Genomic DNA, 27,242 nt, shown 5'->3' on the forward strand with positions numbered 1-27,242 from the left:
TGCTATGCTGGAACTTATAAGAGCAGAGAATAAGAGCACTTTATACAATGTAGGCTCATATATTTGAATGCTTAGTCACATGGGAGTGGCATTATTAGGGTGTGGGCTTGTTGGAGCAGATGTGGCTTTCTTGGAGGAAGTGTGCCACTGGGGGTGGGTTTTGGGGTTCAGAAGCCCAAGCCAGGCCCCGAGTCTCTCTCTCCCTAGCTACCTGCCAGTGTGGATACAGAACTCTAAGCTACCTCTCTAGCACCATGTCTTTGTGCATGCAACCATGCTTTTCCCCATGATAATGAACTAAACATCTGAAACTGTAAGTCAGCTCCAATTAAATGTTTTCGTTTATAAGAGTTGCCATGGTTATGGCGTCTCTTTCCAGCAATAGAACACTGAGTAAGACAGTGGACAAAGATGCCTTCTGAGTCAACATCACTTTAGAGATGAGGCAGACAGATGACTAGCTAGGGGAAGATCTAACAAGGCAGAAGGAACTCCAAGTGTCATGTAAGGATCAAGGAGTGTCTTGAGTTACCATCTCATGAGCTTATTTTGAGAGTTAAACTAACTGAAGCACAACAGTTGACGCTATCCCTGAAATTTAGTAAAGGATAAATATGTATTGCTTTAATGATAATAACTGGGATAATGATGATGATAGCTATGATATAGTATGCCAACTACCAAAGTTGAGGCAACAGAACTATACTCAATTCATTCTGCCTAGGACTGTTTACAAATAAGACTTGTAATTGGTCAGATGGCCAAAGATTGGAGACAGAAAGGCACAGGTGTTAAGACTTCAAAGTTCCAGCAATATGAGATTAAACATGTCTTTTGGAAATATTTGGTATTTCAGAAAGATAAAAGAAGAAATTTCTGATAAAAAGGATATAAGGGCAGATGTCAATCTCAGTTGTAGAGCCAAGCATGCAAAAGGTTATGAGTTCTACGCCAGTATTGAAGAAATCTAAATGAGTAGCACATGTCTTTTTGTCATGTTTTATTTATTTATTTATTTTACCAATTAAGACATGTTCTCAGTTTAATTGTTATTATACAGGAGAAATATAATTTTGAACTATATTCACAATAATTTGCTTATTATAAATTACAACCTGGACTTTTCCACTCAGCTGTTAACATAGTTTGGTTAGAGTTTAATTGTTAGTTATGTTTATCTAATTATTACTTTCTGTTTCAAATACCTGTACTTCCTTAACTTAAATTTTACTTAATCACACTTCAGAATTTTCTGTCAATCTTACTGACATTTATAATAAAATTGTGCCAAAAGTACCTAATTTTAAAAGATATTTAAATTGTTACAGAAATTTATTCAAGCATTAAACAGCATAACAAACTTAACATTAATAAGTGTGAGATATAAGAATATCCATAGCTAATATTTTTAAAGTAAATAAAGTGACTAAAAAATTACATATGTAAATTTCAAACACAGTATAAAAAGGATCTCTGTTAATATTATATACCAAAATACCTAGATCTTACAAGTATACATACTCTGCTTAAAAATAGCCATGAAAATAATTTTTGACAAATATAAATTACAATGTCAGGTTCACATATTTAAAAATTTAGAGTAATATTAGCCTAGTTTGTACAATAATATGTAGTTTCTGACTTCTTTGTCTTCCCTTTGACTCATTTGAACACTCATACTACAATCAAATGCTATTATTATGAATAAATTCATGCTTAAATGGATTAACATTGATAGCTCATAAAATAATTCTCTTTCTTTATAATAATTTATATTTAATTTCCTCAAACATTTTTATTACTGATACCACACTACTAAATTTAATTGTTCTTTTTAGATTCAGCATTTTTATTTATATATTTATTTATTTAAAAATTTCTGCCTCCTCCCCACCTCCCTTTCCCCTCCCCCTTCCCCCACTCCCCATATCCCACTCCTCTCCCCCCTCCCACTCCAGTCCGAAGAGCAGTCAGGGTTCCCTGCCCTGTGGGCAGTCTGGGAAATCAGAAAAGCATCCCTTTCACTATAGCCACAAATGGCATAAAATATCTTGGGGTAACTCTGACCAAGGAAGTGAAAGATCTATTTGACAAGATCTTTAAATCTTTGAAGAAAGAAATTGAAGAGGACACCAGAAAATGGAAGGATCTCCCTTGCTCTTGGATTGGAAGGATCAACACAGTAAAAATGGCAATTCTCCCAAAAGCAATCTATAGATTCAATGCAATCCCCATCAAAATCCCATCAAAATTCTAGATAGACCTTGAGAGGACAATAATCAACTTTATATGGAAAAACCAAAAAACCCAGGATAGCCAAAACAATCTTATACAATAAAGGAACGTCTGGAGGCATTACCACCCTGACTTCAAACTCTATTACAGAGCTACAGTATTGAAAACAGCTTGGTATTGGCATAAAAACAGAGAAGTCGACCAATGGAATCGAATAGAAGACCCGGGTTTTAACCCACAAACCTATGAACACCCGATTTTCGATAAAGGAGCTAAAAGTATACAATGGAAGAAAGAGAGCATCTTCAACAAATGGTGCTGGCAGAACTGGTTGTCAACCTGTAGAAGAATGAAAATAGATCCATATCTATCACTATGCACAAAACTCAAGTCCAAATGGATTAAAGACCTCAATATCAGTCTGAACACACTGAACCTGATAGAAGAGAAAGTCGGATATACTCTCCAACATATGGGCACAGGAGACCACTTCCTACATATAACCCCAGCAGCACAGACATTAAGGGCAACATTGAATAAATGGGACCTACTGAAACTGAGAAGCTTCTGTAAAGCAAAGGACACTGTCACTAAGACAAAAAGGCAACCCACTGACTGGGAGAAGATCTCCACCAACCCCGCAACAGACAATGGTCTGATCTCCAAAATATAAAAAGATCTCAAGAAACTAGACTTTAAAATGCTAATTAACCCAATTAAAAAATGGGGCACTGAACTGAACAGAGAATTCTCAACAGAAGAAGTTCAAATGGCCAAAAGACACTTAAGGTCATGCTCAACCTCCTTAGCGATCAGGGAAATGCAAATCAAAACAACTTTGAGATATCATCTTACACCTGTCAGAATGGCTAAAATCAAAAACACCAATGATAGCCTTTGCTGGAGAGGTTGTGGAGGAAGGGGTATACTCATCCATTGCTGGTGGGAATGCAAATTTGTCATGTTTTAAATCATGTATTTGAAACATTTAATTAAAAATGGGAACAGAAGAGAGAAGTGGCCAATGAAAGAACATTTAAATAGACTGCCACTTTCAATAAACTTTTCAGTTTATGTTTTTCCTAACAGAATTTTATATCATCTAAATACCTTTATATACTCTTTATTCTAAAAAGAAACACAATGCCAATGCATTTAGCTTATAGCTATAAAGACTCCTGTCCAACGGTATCAATAACTGAATAAATAATCTCAGATTATTTTAGTTTGTCTATCTTGAACTTTTAAAACATTGATTTAAACTGATAATTTGGCGAGGTTTTGGAAAAGAAAATAAGGATATAGAAATGACTGTAACCTTCTACTTGTTAAAAGTTTTGTTTGCTTCATCAAAGATTCTTAAAGTTATATGGTTCAATTACTATACTTAACTTGATTTTCTTTACAGCATTTTTTTTCTTTTGGTAAAATTAAGAAAAGCTTAGTAACTCACAGTCTAGAAAATGATTCAGGAATATAAAAATTAGTTCTCCAATTACATCCTTGATTACCATGTTCTAAAAAATAAAATTAATGAGAAAGGGCAAATAAAAGGAAAGATTTTTTCTCTCTACCTGGAAAAAAAGAAATTTGGTTTATTTTCTAGTAAAAATGTATATATGAATTAAGATGAATGCTCAATAGAGCTCTAAAGGATGTTAATCACTTGACCATAAAACAATACTCCTAATAAATGTTTACAGTATTGAGGGCAATTATGAGGTTTATTGACTACTTTGAAACTGTCATGGGTACAGAGTTATATGGCTGATGTATTTTAATTTGGATGATATTACTGTGAAATATTATCCAAATGCTACTAAAATAAGCCTTATTTTGATTCAAATGACTTCAACCAAATATGTACTTCAGTATATAAACAATAACTTACCCAACATTTCCTTAAATAATTACTTGCAGGTCTCACTAGCATCTCCTTTTGTCTTTCCCACTCTTTAGCAAAAATACATGATTTGGGGAATGACCATTCTCACAAAGCAGTAGTACCAGGGACAAACTTGGTAGCATCTAACTTTAGATTATTTGTACTGCTTTTATTTGAAAATTTCCTTTTTTGTCAAGCATCATAGAAACTTATAATGCAGTTCAGTACAGAGTTAAACACAATAGTGTTTCATTCTTTTAGTTCATGTGTACATAGAAGCATCTCCCAAGAACGATGCTTTATTCAAGTTATACTTCTCAGCAAGAGCCCTTAGACATAGTATCAAAAAAAAAAATTGGGCTTAACTGTTGTTAGTAGTGAGTAGCCAAAGAGAGAGAGAAAAAATAGTAAGCTGGCTTTATATGACTCTAGGCAACACTAAATGCAGAACAGCATAAAAAATATCAGAAATAGTCCTTTCTTTTCGTATCCTGAGAAAGACGCAGCAACAGATTGAGGAAAATTATTATTATTATTATTGAAAACTATGGCTATAAACAGCTCATACGACTTTGGATTCTATTCTGTGTTTTGGGAATGTGTGTCAGTTTATTAAAAAAGCCATTAAGGTTTTTTAAATTTCACTCTGATCCAGAAATTACTGCTTCTGCTTTTTAACTGTGTAATGGGAGTTAGAACAAGAGACCTATTCAAGTACTGAGGCAGTAAAAGGAACAAAAGCTACAACTAGTTTCCTTCCTTCAATATTTCCACTCTATATTCCTTCTTTTGTCTCTTTACAACACATTCTTTCCATCCTCTTTTTCATTCTTCTTTTCCCCTTGAAATGCAAAACACCTGATGCTAGCATATAGTATTTCTCTCTCCTCCAAGTTGTATGTGTGTGTGTGTGTGTGTGTGTGTATATATATTCTTCTCAGCTATACTTCAAATCCAACAATTGGTGCATTATAATAATTTCATATAACTCTTACTATGCTAAATAACCTTTTGCTTTCTCTAATGATTATTAATACTGTTTAAAATTAAGATTCATAAATGATACCTCAAAGAATGTATATGGTTTTAATTTATTGATCAATTCATAGTTACTTATATGCCATTGAAAAGTAATGAGAGTCTGATTTACCAAATTATCTAGGCTGAGAAATCAGCACAGTGATAAAACCACATCCAAAATTATTCTGGCATCATATACATGTAACTATGTAAGGTTTTTCAAAGTTAATGTTTCAGAAATCATCACAGATTTTTATATTTATTCCTTCCTTAGTTTATTTCTAGGGACAGATTACAACACAGAAAACATATTATCTTTCTATTTTTATTATTAAGTGAAATAAAAATTGAAAGTCTTTCCTCAAGTAGATAAGAGCACATCTTGAATAACTGGTAAAGTATATTTAGGAATAAAGATTAATCCACAGAGGCGAAAGGCACAGTTGTAAGAGACAGTAAGCCATTTGTTAGGTTAACAGAAGAGGCTAAGGAAAGATTCAGCATGGTTAAAACGGTCCCCAAAGGACTCAAAATTATGTACTTAGATTCAAATGTGTGGACTTACAAAAAGAGAAAATTCATTGTCAAAAACTCTATTACTAGATGGTGATAATTATGACCTGGATGTCCACTGGACTCACACCCACTTTCTTTAGGGTCTCAGGAAGTCAAATGTATTAAATAGTAATTAAGCAAAACTGAAGAAAGATTATAAAGGGTAAAGAACTGCATTTCCTTAAGTTGTGTTTTAAAGAGTAGTAATATGCTTTACCTTTGTCTCTATGCAAAGCTGTCTATATTTGAAAAATTAATTAAATAAGCCTTACTAACAACTGTAGAAAATAGATACTATCTAAATACTATATAATCTAGATACTGTCCTAAATAGAAATATGTGTCATAAAGAAGTATCGAGAAATGTTAAGTTACATATTAGGCCAAACACCTTAATCTGCTCCAGGAATATTTGTATTAAGCAAAGCCTTTTCGGGACTGAACAATATTTTGATAAATTTTAAAATAATCCCTCACAACTACTTTATCAAGCCAAATGGTTAAGTTTTTTTTATAGACATTAAAACATATAAATTTATTTTATTTTTAATTATGTGCATGCTAGTGCAGGTTCCTATCGGTCAGAAACATTGGATCCCCTGGAGCTGAAGTTACTGGTGGTTGGGAGTTGTCTAATATGGGTGCTGGGAACCAAACTCAGGTCCTCTGGAAGAGCAGTATCAAGCACTGCTAACCACGAGCCATACCTCTACCCCTGACTTTTAATTTTTTTTGGCTCTAACTCAAAAAATAACTTTAAATTTTAGATTATTGTTTTTTAATATGACAATAATTTAGAAAATTATTAAGTGGAATTTCATATTTGATTTTGTTTTGACATAGAGTTTCTCTGTGTGATCCTGGCTGTCCTGGAACTTACTCTGTAGACCAGGCTGGCCTCAAACTCAGAGTTTCACCTGCCTCTGCCTCCAAGTAATGGGATTAAAGATGTGTGCCATCACACCTGGATCTGTATTTATTTTTTATAATATTCTCTACATATGTAATAGGACAATATCTACACTGCAGGAAAAATAATTAATAAATACTTCTGATTTATCATGGCCTTTGCACAATTCAAGGCATAAACAACCATATAAAGTCACAATCAATTTCAAGTTTAACATTCATTTACGATATCAAAATCAATTAGACTTTTAACCTTAAAACATGTTTTTTTTTTTTTTGTATGAGCTTAAGAATAATACACGAGGGAATGTAATGGCCTGGCCTGTCCCTTAAAGAGACAAGTCCCGCCCACTCCCTCACCCATCTACCTCAGAGGCAGGTGGATCTTCCTCCTGCTTCTAGTCTGAGCTCCTTGCTTTTCCAACTCTCTACTGAAGAGGCAGTTTCTGCCTCTCTCCCTTCTTTCCACTTCTTCCCTTCTCCCCTTTCCCCGTCCATTTCATAACCCACTAAATAAATATTCAACCTCACTCTGAAAAAAAAAGAATAATACTTCAAAATTTGACACTTTGCCATGCTAAGTATTTGGAATGAAATGAAACTGGCATACTTTAAATGCTCCTTAGAATCAAGGTTTTTTTCTAATCCTCTCATTTGCAATCCTGAGTATGGGGCAGAGCTTTGACTCTAAATTCCACACCAGACTAAAAGGAGGTTTTCAAAAACACCTCGGTATTTTGGACACCCCCCACCCAAAACCCTCAGTAACCAAGGGGAAATAACTCATAGGAAAGAAGACTGAAAGTTCTCCAGCTACTTACACTAAGTAAACCGTCTGAAGAGCAACATCACTTTGTATAAAACAACCTTTGTTATTATTGTGCAGATTCTCTCACTTTTCCAAATTGTTGCTACTTCCCTAAGGGCCCAGAGAATCTTGTTCAAGACTTGTTACTTAGCTTCTGGTGAAGACATTCCTCTTTACAAAATTATTTACTATTGTCAAAAATTATCTGTAGTCTCCTTCTCCCATTACCCCTATGAAGAATGTGTAAGTTTCAGACATTGGCTGTCTTCCATTATTTGTATACTCCTGTGAATGTGAATCAATATCTATGTTCTTTCTGTTTATCTTTCTGTTGTCAGTTTGTTTAAAGACACTTAAAGAAGTTTTTGGGTTGGGGGAAGAATTCCTTCTATCACTATATTTTATGTACATCTAGCCGTCTGGTTAATTTTTTTTGTAGGAAATAAATCCTGTAAGATGAAAATCATGATCCAACTCTTTGAAAATTATACCATAATGTTTTAAGAAGATTAAATTTCCTACTCATAGCTGCGTAGTGGTGATACATGCCTTTAATTCCAGCACTTGGGAGGCAGAGGCAGGTGGATCTCTGTGAGTTTGAGGTCAGCCTGGTCTGCAGAGATAGTTCCAAGGCAGCTAGGGCTGTTGCACAGATAAACCCTGACTTGGAAAAAAAAATCCTGCTCACCATATGAATAATAAATTGGCTTTTGTATGAATTCCTTCTACTTTCAGTGATTTCATGAGAAGAAAACTTCTGTATAACTTACAAGTTCATTCATTTTTATTTTAGAGATGGATAAATTGGGGCAAAGACAAAGACAGTGGTGGAAACTACGTTTGACTACATGCTTTCAGGTCTGGCCAGAATCAGTACTTCTTCAAGTTGGTCATGTATTTGTTTTACTTTTCTCAGTTGTCTCCAAGACTTACAAGGCTTGTTTACAAGGTACTAGTGATATTAGCTATTTAATAAGTAGCAATTGATAAAAGAATACAAAAAGATTTTAAAAAGCATATACTATGAAGAAACATCTATAATGCCACACCATACAGTGTGTTAACTGTAGGCATAAACTCAATCCAGTTTGTATTTCATCTAACAAAAATTAAGTTTGTTATGATGGTAGAAATCCTCATTTCATATTTTGTTTCCTTCTCTCTTTACCTTCTAAAATGAGTATTATAAAGAAAAAGGAGCTGTCAGAGTAAAAAAATCCATCCTATTACCATTTAAAAGTTGAGAAGGCTGGATTCTACTAGAAGTTAAAACACATTTCCCCAAAACAGTGTAACAAATAGCAAACCAGTTCCTACCTCAATCCATATGTCTGTTTAACTCTTGATTCAGATAAACTATGAGGGCATTCCAACTTCCTAAGAGTTCTATGAACTTAAGAAAATAAAAACTGTATATATTATTTATTTAAAATAATAGGTTTCAGTAGCAATACCAGCTGACATGCCATTGAGGATAGGGAAAATCTTCCAAGGCTGCATCCATAGATCATGAGCTATAGTCAATTAATGATTGCTGAGAGAGGGAGAATAAACCTTCCAGGGGATGAATCCCTTAAATTATTATCCAAAACCAAGGGGTCAGTCAGTCCTAGAACATATACACATGAACAAAACTAAATGTACTTAGCATGTTTTTTATATATATATAATATTTATATATAAGTTTTTATTTATACATGTAACAATGAAAGTTAAAGAGCATTAACAAGGACATCTAGTTGGTTGTAGGTGGTGTGGTGTGAGGTGAATCTGGGAGGAGTTGGGGTGAATATGATCCAAATACATTGTAAGAAATCATTCAAGAATCAATAAAACATTATATGAAAACTTAAAAACAAGAGTTTATTCATGACATTTTCACACATATACTTCAATGATAATCATCTCTCCTCATCAAGGATAATATGAACTGTTGAAAAGCAGCTTAGAATCTGGTACTATTTTAAAAGTCATCTTCATGAGAATCTTCTTGCCTTAATTATGGTGACTCCCATAAAGTCTCACATATAATACAATTCAAAGGTAATATAAAAATGATAATAAATAATACTATATATTTATAATAGTCATTGTTTAGAAGAAGTATGTATACATAAATAACCTAAACAGAATATGTGAGAAAAAGTTTTGGGAAAAAGATTACAGAAAAACCAAACAAATAAGCTAGTTAAATCAAAGAATGAAAGGAAAGTAAATAGATGTTCACATAATCTTATTTTATTTACTTTACAATGATTAGAGAAAAGTAGTAAGGGATGGTACAAGTACTGACCATGTTAGGTCAAGTTGATAAGGAAAGTGATAACACTTGGTCTTTCAAATAAACTAAGGGGGCAAGGGAGGGAGGAAGGAAGAGAGGGAAGGAAGAAACAGAAGACAGAAAACAAAAAGACCAGAGAGACAGAAGTGGGGATGGGGTGGGGACAGTCAGAGTATGGGGGGAGAGGAGAACAGAGAGGGGAGAGGGACCAGTAGGAGAAGACCGAGAGAGAGAGAGAGAGAGAGAGAGAGAGAGAGAGAGAGAGAGAGAGACTTCTTATTTTCCTGCCACAAGAGTGCTGGAACCACAGGCACCTCAAAACCACACCTTGCTTATGTGTTAGGACTGAACTACTCAGGGCTTTATACATGATGAGTAAACATTTTATTTACTGAGCTATATCCCCAGACTAACAATTAATCTTTCAATCAAATTCTATTTAATATATATATTATTTCTAGTTACTATATATAAAACACTTCATCATGTGACAAATTATCAGGCAACAAATCTGAATGAATTATTTTGAGCTAAAAGTAACTTAGTGTCTTTACTATAAATAGATAAAATAGTTATTGATTAAATCTAAATATTAGTTAATGCACAGATGTATTCAGCTGTTCAGTTTTTAAAAAGATTTATCTACTTTTAAAACTGTGTATAAGTCACATAACTATGTGTGGATATAAGCATGGGAGAGCAGGTGTCTGTAGAGTATGTGTAGGGTACCCTAGAACTGGACTGGTATAAGCTACCCAATGTAGGTTGGAGAATACAGCTCTGGTTTTCTTTAAGAGCAGTAGACACTCTTAAGTCTTCAGCACTAAGTTGTTTAATTTTTTACCATATTAAAAAGTTCTATCATTAAAATTTTACAAGGATAAATGGTGTATTATTTTATACTGTGTGAAATAGTAGAAATAATAGCTGTAGAGAAGTTAACACAACAGAGCTAGTAAGGGCTGGGGTTTTGAGTCCCAGGTTAGGATTTAAATTTAGCTCCAAATTAAAACTCAGCATGTGTGTACGGAAGGGTAGAGGTGGATGTCAGGTTTCTTTCTCAGTCCTCACTGAGTTTGCTAGGCAGACTGGGAAACTAGCCTCAGGGATAAGCCTGTTCCTGCTGCTTTCTGATAACAGACATGCCACAGCACAAAGTCTGGCTTTCCACAGGGGCCGGGGACACAAACTAAGGTACTTGTGCCCAAGCTCTTGCTCTAGCCCCAATTAAGAATTTAAAAACTAGGACAAATTAATTCTGGCAAATTTACTTTAAAACTATGAGCAAGGTTATTAAAAGCCAAAGAACGAACATTTTTATAATATGGTAAGCAGCTAATTAAAATAGTTTTTTTCCCCACATTCACTCAAAAAAGATAGATGCAAAGTTTTAAAACCCTGAAAGAAAATCATTCTCTCTCTCTCTCTCTCTCTCTCTCTCTCTCTCTCTCTCTCTAATTCTAAATATATGTAAACTTAGGCAATTCTGACCTTAGCTCACTGCTCACTGAAGATTCTAAAAGTCAATAAGGATAATTCCTAAAGAAAAAAAGGCATGACTTTATACAATAAATGCTGTTTAAGGGATCTACATAATTTTTTTTCCTGCATCTTCTCAATTATGGAAGAGAATTAAGCCCTCAAGGCATTAACATTTATTGTATGAAATGATTAAAAATTTCTTTTAGAAATCTAGAGTGAACCATCTTTTCAAGAATGTAAGAAAACATCTACACAAATTACTTCTGTGTTGTATGGTTTAAATGAAAAAAAAAACACTAATGCTATAGTTTAAATGTGAAATGTCTCCTATCCCAGACTCAAGTATTCAGCCACCTGGTCCCCAGCTAGCAAGTTGGCAAAACCTTTAAGAGACTGGGCTTAACTGGAAGAAATGGGTTTATTGGGGGACTAGGTTTTGAGACATTTGGTTTGGTGTCTGCTTGTGAACAACCCAGATGTTAGCAAGCTGCTGCCACAGCTGCACACTGTTTCCTCAGTTACACCTTCTTTATTATGCCACATCATAACACTTTGAATGGTCAGCCCCAATAAATTCTTCTTTACTGAAGTTATTTTAGGCAGATATTCATCATAGCAACAAGAAAATTAATTAATACACCTGGATTAGAAGGAAATGATGTGAAAATAAACAAGATGACTAGGGAAAAGTAATAATGTTACTTACTGAAGTGAAATCTAGGTTGTACATTTTATTGTACCCAAATGCACACTTTGTGTGAAATAAACAAACAAAAATATACTACAACAAATCAAGAAGATACTTTTGTGGATTCTAAAAAAATTGTACTAGGAGTTAATAGTAAACCCATGCTGCCAGTAAATCTATAGGAACATATAAAGAAAATAAGAACATAAGTTGCTCAGGATATTTAAAATTCTGGAATTTATAGAAGTTGCACAAATAGCATTGACATTATTTTCTGATAGAAAACACAACGAATTTAGTAAGAGAAGGAAAAATGAAGACAAAATGTTGACTGTGGTTATAAAGAAATATAACAGAAAATGGTGGACATTCCACTGAGAAGTAAAAAATTTTGATGTCAATTCTTTTAGTAATTGAAAGGAGCAACTTAAACAGAGTAAGTAGAAATGTATATATTAATCAAACTTCCTTTCTGCTTATACTGCTTGCCAGCTAGTGCTGGTTTGCATTAGGGTAGGAAGACCAATTCTACAATTTCTGAGATTCCTTGCCCACAATATCCAAGGTCAATAAAGAATTATGGTTGAAAAGATAAAAAATATAGCTATTATTTCAGCTACCCCCCAAAATGGGAATGCTACCAACCTAAATTAACATATGTTATAGTGAATTAAAAATGTATATAAATCTTAAGGATATTTGACGCTAACAGACAATAAGGTATTTGAGACTGTTTTAACTCATGATAAAGACATAATATTTCTTAAGTGTTTATTGTATGCCAAAAAACCCCCAAAAGAAGTTAAGTCAATGTCTTTACTTAACCTACTTTTATAACTTATTAGTGGAGTGTATAGCATTACAAATAAGTTAGGGAATAAGTCACATTCATCAAACCACATCTACTGTTATTTCTAAAACGACTTAAAATTTTAAAATAGGTATAGAATAAAGGAGTCACCCTTGATCTCTAGCAGCTCAGACTGGAATGGGGCACATCATCAGGAAAGGCTTCCTAGAGGTGGACTGATTGAACAGGCCTTTTTTTGGGGGGGTGATGATGGGGTCAGTGGGGTGTTGCTTAAAGTAACTGAAATTGTTAGCCCATGATTCATTTTGAAAGCTATAAGAGGACTCAATCTATTCCTATGGACACATTTTTAAGGATGTATAATGTAGTAGGGTAATATAACTTGGCATTAGTTGGAGGAAAAAGAAGAAGCAATTGATAGATGTTCGTGGCCCTTTCAACTGGGAAATTTTAGGTATGGTTGAAAGTAAGTTTAGTCTATGAATAGGGTATAATAAAAGGAAAGGTTGATCTGGTGGGTACAGGGCACTTTCTAGAGGTCATGGAAGCTATGACTGATTTTTAAAGAGGAACGGTACAGTTACATCAACATTTTAACTTGTTAATTATGGTGAACAAGGTGAAGATGGCTTTTTTTTGCAGAACAGACAATGATAGGAAGGGATCTGACCTGGAGACTAATCTACCGATTCAGACAAGAAACCCAAATACATCACTAAAGGTCGTTCTAAAGAATGAGGTACAGGTTCCGGGGGGCGGGAAGAAGAGGCAAAATCTGTTGGATTTTCACTAGTCATATGGGAGAAATAACTATCAAGTTTCTGCTCTGAATTTTCAGTAGTGTCACATATTGCCACAGTAGACACATGTGAAGACAGACTAGGAGATCAAGATGTACAGAATAGAGAAAAAAAAACAGATTTGTAGAAGAAAAAGTAATATAAGTTAAGACTTTAAGTACAAGTGAAATTCCCTTGAGTGAATGGCAAACAGAAATTGTTAGATGAGGCTCTGGAAGAGAATGAACCTGAGCTATACCTGAGCTATAAAGTGGAGGAGGCATTTCTGACAGACAAGTAATAGAAATTACACAAAAAAAGCAAGAAGAAAGGAACATAGACATAAGAATGTTCACCTTTACTGGAGTAATAACAGGGAGTGAACAGCTGATTGTTCTGGTTTGCCCAGGACTGAAACAATTCTTCTATGATATTCAGTATTAAAACTGAATAGTCCAATATCCTATTCAAATGGAGAAGAGTTGGTTTCTAGAGAATATTAGAAAAATAAAATGTGCAAAACATGGGTTTGAAAAGAATAGAGACATTCATCTCTGATAGTATCACTCTCCCTCAAAGGCTAAAGATAGCTTCAACCATACTTAGAACCTTCCAGTTTCTAGGGTTACTACTAAGATCTGTGAATGGCATCTTCCCTTTCTCAATTTATTTTACCTAACTAAATTATAGGACATTAAACTCCTCATAAGAAGAGATAGAATTCTACAGAATTATCTGGAAGGTAACAGGTTTTATGGGACATGTGTTAGAATTCAAAGGACACCTACCATGCTAGGATTTAAGTAGCTTTAAGTTGTCAAGCATTAAATAGAGATATCATTAAATTCCAGTCTTTGTCTACTCAACAAAAAAAGTAATGAGCTTCTAAGTTTCCAACAAACTAAACCAGCTTTACTATGGACAAATCTGGCACATTAAAGAGGGTTTTAAAGAGTTCAATCTGGACTATAAAAGCAAAATAAGTTAAATATTTATGTTTATTTTTATATGCTGTGTGTTATTGTGATATAATCATATATTTACTTCAATTATATATTACCTTTTTATTTTTTTGAGACAGCATCTTACTGTGCAACTTTGGCTGTCTTAGAACTCATTATACAGACTAGGGTGGCCTTGAACTCACAGAGATTCACTTCCCTTTGACTTCTGAGTGCTGGGACTAAAGGTGTGAGCTACCACACCTGGTATATTGCTGTTTCTTAAATAGATCATAATGAAAACCATTTCTACCAGGAGACAGTACTTATTTGACTTTTGTTTAAAATAAGGAAACTCTGAAGCAATATTTTAAAAAAATTATTTTTTGCATGTGCATGTATGTGTGCGTACATGCCCATGTGTGTGGTGTTGGAAGAAGGTGTGTGTGTTGGAAGAGGCTGTCAGATTCCCTGGAGCTGGAGGTACAAGTGGTCTCAATAGTCTAGTATGAATGCTTAGAATCAAACTTGTGTCCTCTGAAAGAGTAGCAAGTGCTCTTAACTGTTAGGCTATTTCTCCAGTTCTGAAATAATCTTTTAAAAAAGGAAAAACAACAAAAACAATGCTGAAATTTTGAGTATCAGAAATTTAGAAATTAGTTCTTCCTTTTTTGGGGTATATTTTATTTATTTACTTTAAACAAAAGGGCCATGGAATCATATTTATCAAGCAGATTTAGCCACATGAGGTTATGGACTACCTTGTTCTTTACAACTCAGGGATAGGATCTTTTGAGCAACATTTAATAATTTAATCTTAATGAATGGCATACAAGAGAGTTGTCTATACAGCTTCAAAGTCAAGTGCCATATCAGGAGTTAGACACCGTTTCTTCAGAAATAGAGGTAAAGTGAAGATGATATCATTGTAGGGAGACAATTATATTGAGCAATGGAAGGTCTGGCTACTTACATAATTATGCTATAAAATAAACACTACAGTTTATAGTCGTCCTAAAAGAGGTTTCCATTTAAAAATTGATATGTGAGAACATTCCTGAAAAGTTTATTTAACATTTATGAAACAGCTATCAGCTTTAGATTAAAGGAAACAATCATAGAAGACACCTTTTGTGCAGATGATCATCATGAATATTAGATTTCTACTTTATCTTAAATTTATTGGATTGAATATTAACACAGAAATGTTTCAGAGAGATGACAGAAGGATGGCAGAGAAGAGTAGAGAAACCCTATCACAAATGACAAGTGAGAAACGTACTTTATGACCATTAAGGAGGCCCACATGTCACAAACCCACATAGAGTCCAAGTTCCTGTAAGAGCCAAATGTCAGAGAGCAAATGCCACTGCATACACAGGTCGCCAAAGCCAGTTCTACATTCAAACCAGAGAGTCCTTCTGCACACCTCTGTCACAGAGAAAGTTAGACCCTGATGGATGCTGCAGGCTGTGATTGAAGATGATGTCAATGGTAGCCTTCTTATACCATCTCATGAGAAATGGAGAACTGCCTAGATGAAGTGGCAGAAAATGTGTTATATATTTGTTATACTGGAAATCATGCCTGTGGTATTAAGAAAAGGGCCTATGAAAAATGTAATGATGGTATGATACACACCCATGTTTTCAAAAAGTCCTTGTTGACAGCATAGTTAATTTGCCTTTTAGTAATTACTGTTCCAAAATGATTTTTCAAAGAGGAAAGCAATTTTTTTCATTTTCATGGATGTAAATAACCAAGATCCCCAGTAAGGACATCATTTCTAAGATAAATTTGGGGGCCTAAATCTTCCATAGATGTTGACATGAATATTTACTTCCAAGAAGTATTTTGTACGGATTGAAGATCATGATCATAATTAAAACTCCCCCAGCTTTTGGTGAGACCTCATTCATGATGATGATAGTGGCACAGTACATGGCCACCATGTTTATGCTAAAGCCATCACCATTATGTTTCAAGCATATTTGCTCATTAAAACACCAAAATGACAAAGAAAAAGTCAAATGAAGAATATAGATGGCCTTGTAGTTCAGTAATTTTTCTTATTGGGAGTTTCAAAGCTTTGTATTATTTTCATGACAGGTTTCCTGAGTTATTTAAGAGTTATCTAAATTCTCTTTGTTTTTAATATAACCAAGTTTGTGAATAATGAAGAAATTCTTGACTGAGAAAAGTTATCTATCTGTATAAAGTAAGTTATAAGGAAAAAAGTCATTGACAATTGTCACTTAGTAAATAAAAATTAAACAGGATTGCTGTACTTTATTGCCCCAATAAATTAAACTTTATTAGGACTCTCTAAAACTTTCTAAAATTTAAAATCTAAAGATGCTAATTTGTTTTTCTGCACAAATAAATTGTTATTTTAGAGAGTGTCATTTTAAAAGGAACTGCATCATGTATAATATTCTTGTGATCAGAATTATACTGACAATACTGGTCTGAAAATAGTTATTGGAGTTATGTAAATATGGATAAATATGCTATGCAATAAAAACTGACATCTGAAATTTCATATGCTATTCACTTTCTTTTCTTTAGAGTTAAATTTTTTTCTTTACATCTGTTCAACTTTGCTCCTGCTTTGGAATCCAGACTTAGCCCATGATATAGTCAAAGTATGTTAGTAATATTTTGGAAATTTAGTTTTCAGAAATGAGAAAATTATGTGTGCTATTGTTTAGTACAACAGAAAGGGAAAAATTAAATCCTAAGAAGACAAGAACACAGGTCTAATTTTATATTACATATTTAATAAAAGAGCATGATTCTCACAATTAATATAGTCTCTTGTACGATAATAATCTTAAGAAAAGCACAAGTAACAGGGAAACTAAGTAATCCTACTTCTTTTTGTTTTCAAGGCTGGGTTTCTTTGTGTAGCACTGGCTGTCCTGGAACTGGCTTTGTAGACCAGCCTGACCTTGAACTCAAAGATCCACTTGTTTCTGCCTCTAGAATGCTGGGATTAAAGGCATGTCTCACCCACCACCTGGATATAATTTTTAAAGATTTTAAAGAGGAAAGGAATCTTTAGTTTTAAATACTCATGAATGAAATAATTTGCTTTTTCTCACAATTTCCCTTTCAATGGTCAATTCTGGAAGGTTTCCTATGTGTTTGGATAATGGGAAGGGATTCTCACTAATTGAATTCAAATTTTCAGTATCAGTAACAGATACATGTATGCTCAAAGTAGATTCTTTTTCTTTAGACAATTCAAGCTTAAAAATAAATTACCTGGTTCAGAGAAATTATTATGGAGGAAGGTAGCAATAACAATCAAGTTGGCTATTTGTGTGTTAGCTATTTCAGTGTAATACATGAGTACTGGAAGCCAAGTAAATTTGACAAGAGTGTAGTATAGAAAATTTCCCTAAAACTGGTGACTTTTCCCCACTGATACCCTCACCCCTTTCAGCCAACGGCAAAGAGCAAGGCAAAATAAATTAAGGCAAAAAAAAAAGGGGGGGTGAGTGCGAGCATGTTATTGACCATGTAAAAGGACACGTGCAAAATATACCTCAGACACACTATAGGTGGATGAGCACGACGGAAGCCGAGCCTGGTTGTGCAGTGGAGAAAAGAAAACACTGTTAAAGAGGAAATGGTAGAATATTAAGGGTCTCGGAAGGTTTACATGGCTTTATCACCAACAAATTTGCCATATAAATAAGAAAACAGCCTGACAAGGGAACATATCTCAAGACTTAAGTCATTTGAAAGAGAAACTCATAATTAAAAAACAAAGAAACATCAAAATCCACTTCCTCCTAATTTTCAAAAAAAAGTATAATTATAGAGATGATATGATATCCTTATTCATACAGGTTGTGGTATGGACTTGCTGAGAAGATGCTCAACTAGGGAGAAAGCAGAATAACACACATTTTTTCCCCTATGGTTCTACATTGATCTTCATTGGTTTGAATATCTACTGTACATCTTTATATTATTCAGTAAAGATGACAGGAAAGCTAGTTTAAGTAATCTGATATTCCTTCTTATTTAATTTTCAGTATTAATGAACAACCCATTCTCAATACATATGTCAGCAACACCATAAAATATTATATATATCCTTTTTCCACATTTACTTTTAACCATTGTTTTTAGTCATTGATTTCTCTGTGTGTGTTTGTCTCTCCCTCCCCTATGTTTCAGATATAGAGTCTGGCTATCTGGTTCAGGCTGGGTTAGAACTGACTATGTAGCCCAGGTTGGTTTCTATATGTAGTCCTTCTTCTTTAGCCATGCTAAGACTTCAGCCGTGTGCCAGCAAATACAGCTTCACCAACTTTTAAAACAGCTATTTTATTACTGTTTCTTAATATAGTCATTTTATACCTAAAGCTATGTTTAATCTTCATGATCAAGTCCGTCCCTTACTGTCACTGAGCTCCGGTGATCCTCCTGCTTCAGGCTCCTGAGTGATCAGCACTACAGTTCTGTCACTCCAGGCTGAGCTTTATGACTTGGAATTGGTGCTGCTTTGGTTTGCTCTAATTTCTTAGTTGTGATGCCAACATGATACATTTTTTGCCTTGTCCTACATTAATTTTCACTATGCCATTGGAACTGAAACAGTTACCAATGCATTTTCTAGTCACAAGTTTTGTGTGAGGATTCAGAATACAAAGTTAAGGGAATTGGAAAGGATGATAAAGTGGAAAAATCAGAAACAACCTCACTATATTTGCCATTTAACATAATTCTAGCAGCTATAACAAAATATAGTAGGTATTCATCAAGCATTTATTGAATTAAAGATCACATAAACTTTTTCCCCTATCATTAAAAAACTATTTTTTTGAACTTTTTAAGTTTACTGCCTTACTGATTTGGGATAAAACTATCACTGTCACTTATGCTTTGAGGTAGTTTCTAAAATATGGTTAACTTTATATATTAAGAAAAGAAATACACTTTCAACTTTGTGCATTAAATTTTCCATAGCAAAATCATAGTTCTAAGAAAATCTTTGCATACTTATTCTATTTAAAACAGTTTGAGAATTTTGCCTCTTTTTTACTATTTGCTATTTCAAGCAGAGGTATCATTAGTGTCTTATATTAAAGTTAATTTGTTTTTGTTTTTGTTTGTTTTTCAGAATGGAGTTTCTCTGTGTATCCCTGGCTGTCCTGCAACTCACTTGCCTCTGCCTCCTGAGTGCTGTAGTTAGAGGTGTGCACCACCACTGCCAGGCTTAAAGACAGTTTTGGGAGCGGCAATTCCACAGTGAGCATTAAACACCTTACAGATATGAATACCTCAAATATTTTAGGCATTATAATATTTCAAAATTGTATTTTCTTATTTAAAGCATAACATAAAATAGAGCTTTCTTATTTTCATTAAAAATAAAATTTCAGGAATAAGTTTTTCACATTAAGAGAATTCTAATAATGTGAAAATTACTACAATTAGACCATTTTGGATAATATTCCTAAGATTAAATTACTGTTATCATTATTAAAGACTGGCCATATTTATGACTAATCATCTCCTGCAAGAGTTAGGATTTTAATATAATTACTATAAACAAGTGGTAAGCAAATGCAAATTATTAATGTAAATGCCAGCTTATCAAACAGGAGATACAGGTGGCTCAAAAAATGTTTTATGTATGAGGACTGACAGACACTAATATGTGCCTGTAGAAAGGAACTCTATATAAACATATTGTCTACTTAGTAAGGTCTACTGGCTGCTTACTCATCTAAGGACTAATGCTCCAGTAGTGTGTCCCTGCTCAGTATCAGTTAATGGACTCAATGCAGACATTTTTTTATATTACTAAGAGCTAAATATTAAAGTACAATTGTATTGCTTGATCGTGTCAGGGTATCTATCTCACTTGACTTAAATTTCCTTTGAAAGACATGGGATTTTAGGTGAGTACAGAGAGTCAATTCAATATGACCTAAAAGGTAATCATGTTACCTTTACTAAGATATAATAAGGTAATAAACATAAAAATACAATGTTTACAACAAAACACTCAAAAATATTTTTTAAAAGTTTAGGAGAAAAATGAATTCCTAATACACATAGAAAAGAAGGTCTTGCTCAAAGAAGGAAGTAGAACAATGAGACATATTAATTTCTTTCTGTTTAGTTTTCACAAGTTAGTGACTAAAATTAGTAAAATGATTTTTACTTTAATAATCAGAAATGTATGTAATATAAATACATATAATATACAGGATACTTTTAAAAATAAGCTGAGATATAAGATAATTAACTTTTACTTTATTTTTATGGCAAAATAAATATAGCAGTATGAATTAGATGAAAGGCAATAATCTCAGGAGAAATAAATCCATGAGTTAGATTCATAAAAACTTTTTTGAAGTCCTAGAAAGGGAAGGTCAGAGACAAGCTATTTAGTACAACAATTTAATTTTATTGTCATATTTATATATCCATTTTGAAAATGATTACCTTTTGAAAAGACGTATTTAGAGGAAACTATATTATAAAAATAGTTTCTAGTTTCTGGCTATACACTGCAGTACGATGTCAAGAGGCTCTATGTTGGTGTTCTCTTTCAAAAGATGTCTTGTGTAATATGGGCCTATACTCAAGTATTTACAAGATGCTAGAGTAAACCATTCTTGGAAAAGCTGCTTGCTGCTAAATTTCTTTCTACACAAAATATGACATAATTATTCCAAAGGTATCTGAGTTTAGAGAGGTCTATTAAAAATCTGAACATGTGTATCTACTGGTCAGATAATATATGACCATTAAACATTCATAATTTTCCCTGAAAACTAAAACTGAATCACCAAGTCTTTACTTTTTAGGTCCAGTCAATAATTTACAATATTGCTGACATGCTCAATAATAGGCAAAATACATAGTCAAGCGAAGAAGTGCTAAACAGATGCCAATGAAGAGGTCTTTAGAAAATTACAACATTATGGTTGCATTGATTCTGAAAAGTTCTTACTTTATATCAGGGCCCAAATTTTACTAAATCAACTGTAATATTAGTTGTGTAGCCTACTAGTGTTTTTATACATCCAATTTAATCTTTATTTTTATAAACCTGAGTATGATACCACAGCTAAATAAGAAAGAAAGGAATAAGAGACAGGAAACTGAGAAGCTGGAGATGAGAGGATAAAGCAGTCAGACTGGGAATACCTGTCAGCAGAGTTTCAGGAAATGAGTGAAACCATACACTACTCTGAGAGAGTACCCTGTCACATTGACATCTTGGTGATCTCAGAGCTCCTCCAGCTTTTCATGGAGGTCCATGTAAATGTCACAATAGGAACTGGAAAGGTAACTTGTTTTCTTTTCATTTTTCCTTTTAAAACAAGTTCTTAGTACTATACACTCTGACTGCCCTTGGCAAACATTTCAAAATACCGCAGATTTTTCTATAACATAAGAATATAACATTTTCAACAAACTTGTGTCTTGGAAGCCAACATTTTATTTTGTTCAAACATTTTTTTTCACCAAAATAGTTAAGTATATATAATAACTACTTTTATAATGTCCTGGAGATTCATTCTAAGATTTTCTACTTGATAGCTATATAGCATAACCATATTAAAGACCAGGAAATTTGCCTTCCCCCGCAAGCACAGTTTTCAATCTAAGGCTGTATCCATATTGAAACAAGCTGACTGAACTATAAAATGAGTGTTTTATTCTTAAGCAAGTATAAAAACTTTTAAAGATACATAACTTTTAGATTATATATATATATATATATAATCTCAGAACTGAACTTCAGTTACACTCACATTCACTCATACATGTAAATTTATTTATATCAGGTACTGCAGTTATAGACGGACGCTTAAGTTCAGTTCACTATCAGTTATTATTAGACTTGTATTGTATCTTGTGTCCTAATCAATACTGTACACCACCACAGACTTACTGTCTCTTTAAGTATGATACGGCGAGGAGCTATTGGTTCATCACTACATTCTATTGACCAAATACTGCTAAGTGCCCTAATTTCTGAAACTGGCGCACATCACCATGTGCCATCCTCTACAGAGGTAACTTTTAGATGTAAAGGCTAGCTACTAAAAGCCAGTGTTAAGAATCAAAGAGCATGGCTTTTCTTAATAAAGAACACAGACATACAAACACAGGTTCATCCATGTGCATTCATGTTTGCACATACTCACAATCAACAAAAAGGCAAAACTAAGAAGGCAGAAGAATCAAGGAGGAGGAAAGAGTACAAAAATTTGTCTTTTTAAAAAAACTCTTAAGTGGAAGTGAATTGGAGCTATGGAGAAATCTGAAATGATTGAGTTAATTAGACTTTAATATAGTTAGTGAATTATATGACATCTCGGGCACTGAATTATCTTGCATTTTGACTAATTTTAAGAGTTGTTACTGCTGTGAGGATATTTGGGATTGAGATGTAAAACAATGGTTAAGTTTAATTTTGCCTATTTTATAGTTAACAATTTTCTAATTTGTATTTATGATAGTATCATTAAAAGTAGTCAGTGATAAAATTTTTTTAGCTTTTCATTATGACTAAATAAATGATAAAAGTACCAAGTGCTCAATATATATCGAGCAAGTGACATTTAGACATTAACAAATAGGATCAGAAAATCAGAAACCTTAACTGTATATTAGAAGATTATGTACAAAGTGGGTAAATATTTTAATATATGTTTTTGCCTAATATTACAACAACTTTTAAAGGCTACAAAAAAGAGAAGTACTAAGAGTGCTTTAACACTAAAAGCTGTGCATGGGGTCCATTATACTGGCATCATAAAGCATTTCTTCTAAGTTCTTTACATGATATATATTCAATATATGTTATTAACTCACAGTAATTTTTACTATGGAATGAATTAATCTGATAAAAACACTAAAATAAGATTCAATGCCTTTTATAAAATAGGTTAAAAGGGAGGTGACATTCTGAGAATGTATTAGTCTCTATTTAAGAGGAATTTTAGCACATAACCATTGACATCAGTCAGAGGAACGGTTTACTCTAGAGCCCCAAATCACAGGCACACGTAATGAGGCAGTTGCCCTTTCTTGTTTGTGGTGCCTTTCAAAGCTAGTTATTTGGCAGCTTGCCTTCAGCTGGTTGCTCTATGTGTAGCTGAAATCAAAACAAAAATAATATGACCCAACAGCCAATAAAAATATTAAAATAAAAAATGGGATGGTGGAAAATGGAAAAAAGCCCCCTTCCTCCCTCCACCCTCCAAAAAGGAAGAAGTGTAGGCTATAGACAAAATCTTGCCAAAAAATGTTAGAAACATATTTACTTTGAGGGATCCAACTCTACTAGCAACTCCTTTGCTTTCATCCGGCCGTCTAATTTGCTACAATGAGGGAAGATGGGTAAAAAAGACAGAATAAAGAAAAAGTGAACTTAAATTTTTTCTACACATTAGTAAGCAGTACATGCAATTCATCAATTGACTCAGGCTCCTCTTATAAGTTCAAGGAGATAACTAACCCAGATGCTATATGACATGCTCTGTAAATAGATCTCTAGAATTCAGTTTCTGGTATGGCACTATTCCTGAGAGGAGGAAATTGGCACTTACTTTTGGTTATCTTGGGGACTTCTGATGAAGCAGTATCTGGAGTAGTGTTACATTTGCATTTAGCTTACAAAAAACAAAGAATTACAAATATACCTATGCACGTTTTCTCTTTCAGTGTTTAAATGTCTATTCTATTGTAATATCAGAAAACATCAATGGTATGACAAGAAACATGAGTGTTCTTTAAGTGGAAAGATCAGTACCAACAAGCATCATTCTGACTGGTGACATGATTCCCAATTAAACAATTATGCTGCCAATCAGAAAATTTTAATGCCAGACCAATACAAGATATATTAACTCTTTAAAGCTTTTTCTTATTTCATCTAAAGTTTCTTTAAGAGAAAACAGGGAAATAAAGCCTGGTGTGGTGGTGTGTATATATAATACGAGTTCTAATGAGGTTGGAGAAACCAGGGGAATCTCACCAATTGAAGGCAATACTGAGAGGTACAAGGGATTCTCTCTCTCTCTCTCTCTCTCTCTCTCTCTCTCTCTCTCTCTCTCACACACACACACACACACACACACACTCACTCACTCTCCTTGTAAGCAAGATTCAGACCAAGTGATTTTACACTCAGTTCCGGATTTTACTTGCAGTAGTTTCAATTCTAATCAGCATGGATCAAATTAATTGTGAGGCTCATTCCTGTGGTGGTAGATAGCATGAGATAAATGATGACAAACCCAGGTGTTAAAGTCCTTAGGAAAATAATATATCAGACAATATTACAAAATTTTATTCCCTGAAAGCAGAGTATAGATTTCTATTAAGGTATCTCAGAATACCATATATAGGTTACTGGGAAATACTGGAAAAATGAAACTCCTATTTTGATAAACAAACAAATAAACAAATGCCCCTCACAAACCCCCATAACAATCAACAGCATCTTTATACACAAATATTATATCAATAATTGAAATGAACAGTTTTTACAAATTATTCAGCATCAGCTGTTTTGGCAAAAAGATAAATAATAAATTCTTACTTTTCTTTGTGAAAGAGAATTGGAAAATTTAGAAATAACTTAAAAGAACCCCCTACAAAGAATGAATTCAGTTCCCAGCATCTACTAATTCTCTTCCCATTCTTTTACCTCAAAGACCATCAATCACCAGAGATTGTTTTCCATGTCAAATGGAAATTAACAGTACCTGGATTATAAAGATACTCTTTGCAATTTCCTATAAAAATATAGAACATAATGACTTACACATTGCTTTCTAAAAACATTTAGAAGCTCAAGTGATTGTAATTTTTGTCTAAAAATATTAAAATTACATTGAGTCAGACAACATGAGGTGTCTATTTCAAGGGCTTCACAGTTCTTGATTGCTGTTACTTAACAGTTTAAAGTTATTTAATAGGCATGTTAATACAGAAGGATGTAAAAAAGGTGCTTATAAAAGGATGGATGTGCATATGACTATATATTTTTCCATGTATGTTATGACAGTTTGTTTGTGACAGGATCTTGCTGTGTAGTCCAGTATGGGCTGGAACCTGCTGCACAGCCTAGTCAGGTTTCCAACTTACAAACCTCCTGCCTCAACCTTCTGAATGCTAGGATTATAGGTATATGACATGACACTCGGCTTTATGCAACAAATTTAAGCTTCTACTATATTTATAGACTAATGTTTTCTAAATTGCTTCCATTACAAATTCAGGTATGAGCACAGAAATCTGCATGTCCGGCGTTATTTGATATTGGAAGTTAATAGGGGAGATTTACAAAGATTACAGGGATGGTATGTAAGCTTTTTATTTTTCTTTTATTTTTGATAATATAATTACATCATTTCTCTATTCCCTTCCTCTTCCCAAACCCTCCTATATACCCTTTCTTACTCTCTTTCAAATTTATGACCTTTTTTCATTAATAAATTATCAGTGCTTGATACAATTTTATGATCACAGTCTTAGAAGTTATTATGGTAAAAGGCCTTTGGAGAATTAACACAGTTCTAAAGAAGTGCTTTTGCAATTTAAGTTTCATGTGAATATTTTTTTGTGACTCTCGAAACAGATAATAATAACTTATGAAGAAAAGAGCTCAAAGAACAGGGAAAAGTGAAATTAGTAGACCGTGTGTATATGAATGTTGATGTGTGCATGGGTGTATGTGAAGGCCACAGCACAACCAGAGGTGCTGTTCTCCAGGTGTCACACACTTTTTGTGTTGAGTCAGAGTCCTCCATTGCCCTGGAGATCAGCAAATAGGGAAGTCTACCTGCCCAGCAAGCCCAGAGATCTACATGCCACTGCCACCCCAGTAATATGACTTCAAGTGTATACAACAAAGTGCTGGCTTTTTTCTGTTTTCAAATTCGAGATCTGGAGATCAAACTGGGGTCTTTATCCTTACAAGACAAATGCTTTCCTGAGTGAGCTGCCACTTCAGCATGAAATCAACAGATATTAAAACTAGATACTCTAATTTATTCTAGTCAAATTTTAATGGCCAATTATAAAAGAAGAACATGAAAGAAATTTATAGTTAGTTCAAATATTTATCTTTTAATGAGAAAGAGAAATCATAGCAGAGTAGCTTTAGGAACTTACTTTTCATCATAATGCTAGGAATCTCACCTTCAATGGTGTGGCTAGGGCAGTACATGGGGCCACAGGCAGTGGGACCAGGAACTACTCTAGTGCATGAATTGACTTTGTGGAGCCCATTCTCTATGAAGAGATAATTTGCTCAGCCCGGTACAGGGTGTTTGGGGGAGGACCTTGGTCCTGCCTCAAAGAGGGGACAGTCTTAGTTGACTTCCCATCAGAGGCCTTAACCTCTCTGAGGAGCGGATGGGAAGTAGGGAGCCGAAAGAGAGGAGGGAGGGGGAACTGGGATTGATATGTAAAAAATAAATTAATTAAAAAAGTCTCACCTTGTTAGCTTCTTTTATTCTACTTTTCTATGAAGCTAGTTCTTGAGAGAGGTTAAACTGCACAATATTTATAGAGGTTGACTAAACATTTTCCAAAATGCTTGGGAATAGAAGTACTTAAAAGTTTGGAAAATTTTAAGAATATTGAACATCTGCATAGATACCTGGTTAAATATCTCTCATCGAGAAATCCAAAATGCTCTGAAATCTGTAACTTATGGAATGTCAATCACAGAAAATATTTCTTATTTTTTTAGTATTTTAGACTTCTGGTTTTTGGGTTACAGATATTCAATCTGGCTCCTTTGACTCTTTTTATAAATTTCTAGGAATGAGGTAATTGGTTAAACAAAAATT

General features: G+C 33.8%; 1 protein-coding gene across 15 annotated transcripts in view; it reads right to left on the reverse strand.

Annotated features, from left to right (window-relative positions):
* The window catches only part of Gphn (gephyrin), a 343,860-nt gene that overhangs the window by 105,972 nt on the left and 210,646 nt on the right, over nt 1-27,242 (reverse strand). For 7 of the 15 annotated variants that reach the window (XM_041658065.1, XM_041658061.1, XM_041658056.1 and 4 more), the window contains one exon: nt 23,703-23,759. The exons of 4 other annotated variants lie outside the window; for them this stretch is intronic. In XM_041658065.1, coding sequence (XP_041513999.1) covers nt 23,703-23,759 — 57 coding nt within the window. Of the gene's footprint in view, nt 1-17,944; nt 17,987-23,702; nt 23,760-27,242 lie in introns of all 15 variants that reach the window. 4 more of the 15 variants (XM_041658063.1, XM_041658058.1, XM_041658055.1 and 1 more) reach the window with 2 other exon arrangements.

Source organism: Microtus oregoni, unplaced genomic scaffold, assembly GCF_018167655.1.
Source record: "Microtus oregoni isolate MIOR12 unplaced genomic scaffold, Mior012 000009F_ref0000495, whole genome shotgun sequence".
In the NCBI taxonomy this organism is placed as follows: Eukaryota; Metazoa; Chordata; class Mammalia; order Rodentia; family Cricetidae; genus Microtus; species Microtus oregoni.